The 1,848-nt window shown below is 60.2% G+C and overlaps 1 protein-coding gene across 1 annotated transcript; it reads right to left on the reverse strand.

Annotated features, from left to right (window-relative positions):
• Positions 1-387: 387 nt before the first annotated feature.
• On the reverse strand, positions 388-1,848 carry E0L32_011931 (uncharacterized protein; the record flags this gene model as incomplete). Its single annotated transcript, XM_031134715.1, has 4 exons — positions 388-455; positions 584-768; positions 887-1,456; positions 1,799-1,848. 4 exons carry the CDS (start codon positions 1,846-1,848, stop codon positions 388-390), a joined length of 873 nt encoding a protein of 290 aa, XP_030999695.1.

Consider the following 1,848-nt stretch of genomic DNA (forward strand, 5'->3'; position numbering starts at 1 on the left):
GGAGATGTCATAGTGCGACGAGAGGTTTCGGTTGAGTTCAAGAGGGGGGAGGAGACCTCAAAGATAGTAGGCGGTTGCATCGAAGTCCGCAATGAACATGAGGTAAGAGAGCATCGGGTTACCCGAAAAGGTTATGCCCGGGGACGAGTTTTCAAAATCCCCAAAAGGAGGAAAAGATATGACCACACACACACACACACAGTAGGGCTGACGTGACAAGGGAGTTCCTTGGCGACATGCCGACCCGGCCGACTTTCCTTCAGCCCTACGGGTGCCTTGGTGCCCAGGGGAGGAGGGCCCGGGTGACCGGTTCGACAGCTGACGTGAGATGGATATCGATCTGTGCAGCCCAAGATGGTAAGATCTCTCCATGGCAAATACGCTTGATTACGACATTTCGATGCTGGGAAATGGGCCAAGTGTGGGGTCCTTTTCAATATGTTTGGCATCGGGTGCTAGGGAGAAACGTTGCAGTATGTGGCTCACAAGTGATGCTGACGATGCGACGACCGAGTTTAGAACACTCAGAGCTGTGTCGTGTGATTCTACCTGAAACAGCTACCCAGCCGGCTAAGCCACGAACGCCGCTCCCGCTCCCGCTGCTGCTCCTGCTTCTCCGTCCCCTTCTGCTCCGGTAGGGGCTTGTCGAGGCTATGCTTGTCGTTCGTGCAGACGCTCTCGGCTTGTGTCGGCTGGCGCGACTCGTTCTTCACTGCCGCCAGCGACTTGAGGGCCAGGCAGAAGTCGCCTTCTTGCTCACCAAAGAAGCTGCGAGCCACATTGCGTGTCAGCATCGAGTCCCCCCAGTAGGAGGAGCCCAGCCCAGCCCAGCCCAGCCCAGCTAGGACGGGGTGGGGGGCTGCCGCAGAAGAAGGGCAAAACTCACCTCCGCATCATGAAGCTCACTCTCGTGATCCGGCTCAGGTCCAGCGGGTCTGCGTCCTCCTTCGGCTTGCCCCGGTAGGTGGCCTTGAACTCGGCAAAGGGCATCACCACTACGTCGTCGCCATCCGCGGCCCGGCCCTGCCCGTCGACCTCGAAGTCGAACTCCCAGCTCACGGTGCTCTGCTCGCGGCCGTCGGGCCTCTTGGGCAGCGCGTCGGCGTCCTTGAGCACGACGGTGTAGCGCTTTGCTGCTGCCGCTGACGTCTCCTCCTCCTCCTCCTGCTGCTGCTGCCCCTCCTCGTGACCAGGGGGAAAGGAGGAGAGGCACAGGACCAGGGAGTCGTACCCGGACAGGTCCCACCTCAGCGCGTCGACGGTCCGCTGGCTCGCGAAGCCCGCGCCGCCGAGGGTGCGGATGTCGAGGGTGCCGTGGAAGGTGGCAGAGTCGCGGGAAGGGGAGCAGGTCAGGTGGGAGACGCTGCTGCCGCCGCGGACGCGGTCGTCGGTGGCGGTCCAGTCCTCTGGGGACCAGGGGTGGCTGGCGGGCGAAGCATGTGAGCTTTTTCCCTGTCTGTTGCGCGATGTGGGTTGATTTGATTGGGGGGAGGAGAGCAGCAGGGAGAGGTGAGTGGACGGCCGGGTCCGGGAGTTGAGTTTGTTGTCACACGAGAAGGAAGGGGATGATGAAACGAGACGTCAAAGATAGAGAGGGTGAGTGAGGGTGGTTGCTATTCGAGGTAGGAGGACATGTGATGAGGCTCTGTCGAGAGGCAAGGGGTTTCATATCTTTGCCACCGCGCCGCAAGTGATTTGGGCAAGCAAAACGGAAGGGGGGGAAGGGTGAGTGTATTCAGGATGTACTCGAGAAAACGGAGAGACATGTAAGGGATTGTAGATCTGGATGATAACGGACCTCTTGCTGCCAAAGAGCACCTTGCTCTCGCCGCTCGGCGCTGTGGGCAT

Source organism: Thyridium curvatum (genome assembly GCF_004353045.1).
Source record: "Thyridium curvatum strain D216 chromosome Unknown NODE_125_length_70029_cov_65.485989, whole genome shotgun sequence".
Taxonomy (NCBI): Eukaryota; Fungi; Ascomycota; class Sordariomycetes; order Thyridiales; family Thyridiaceae; genus Thyridium; species Thyridium curvatum.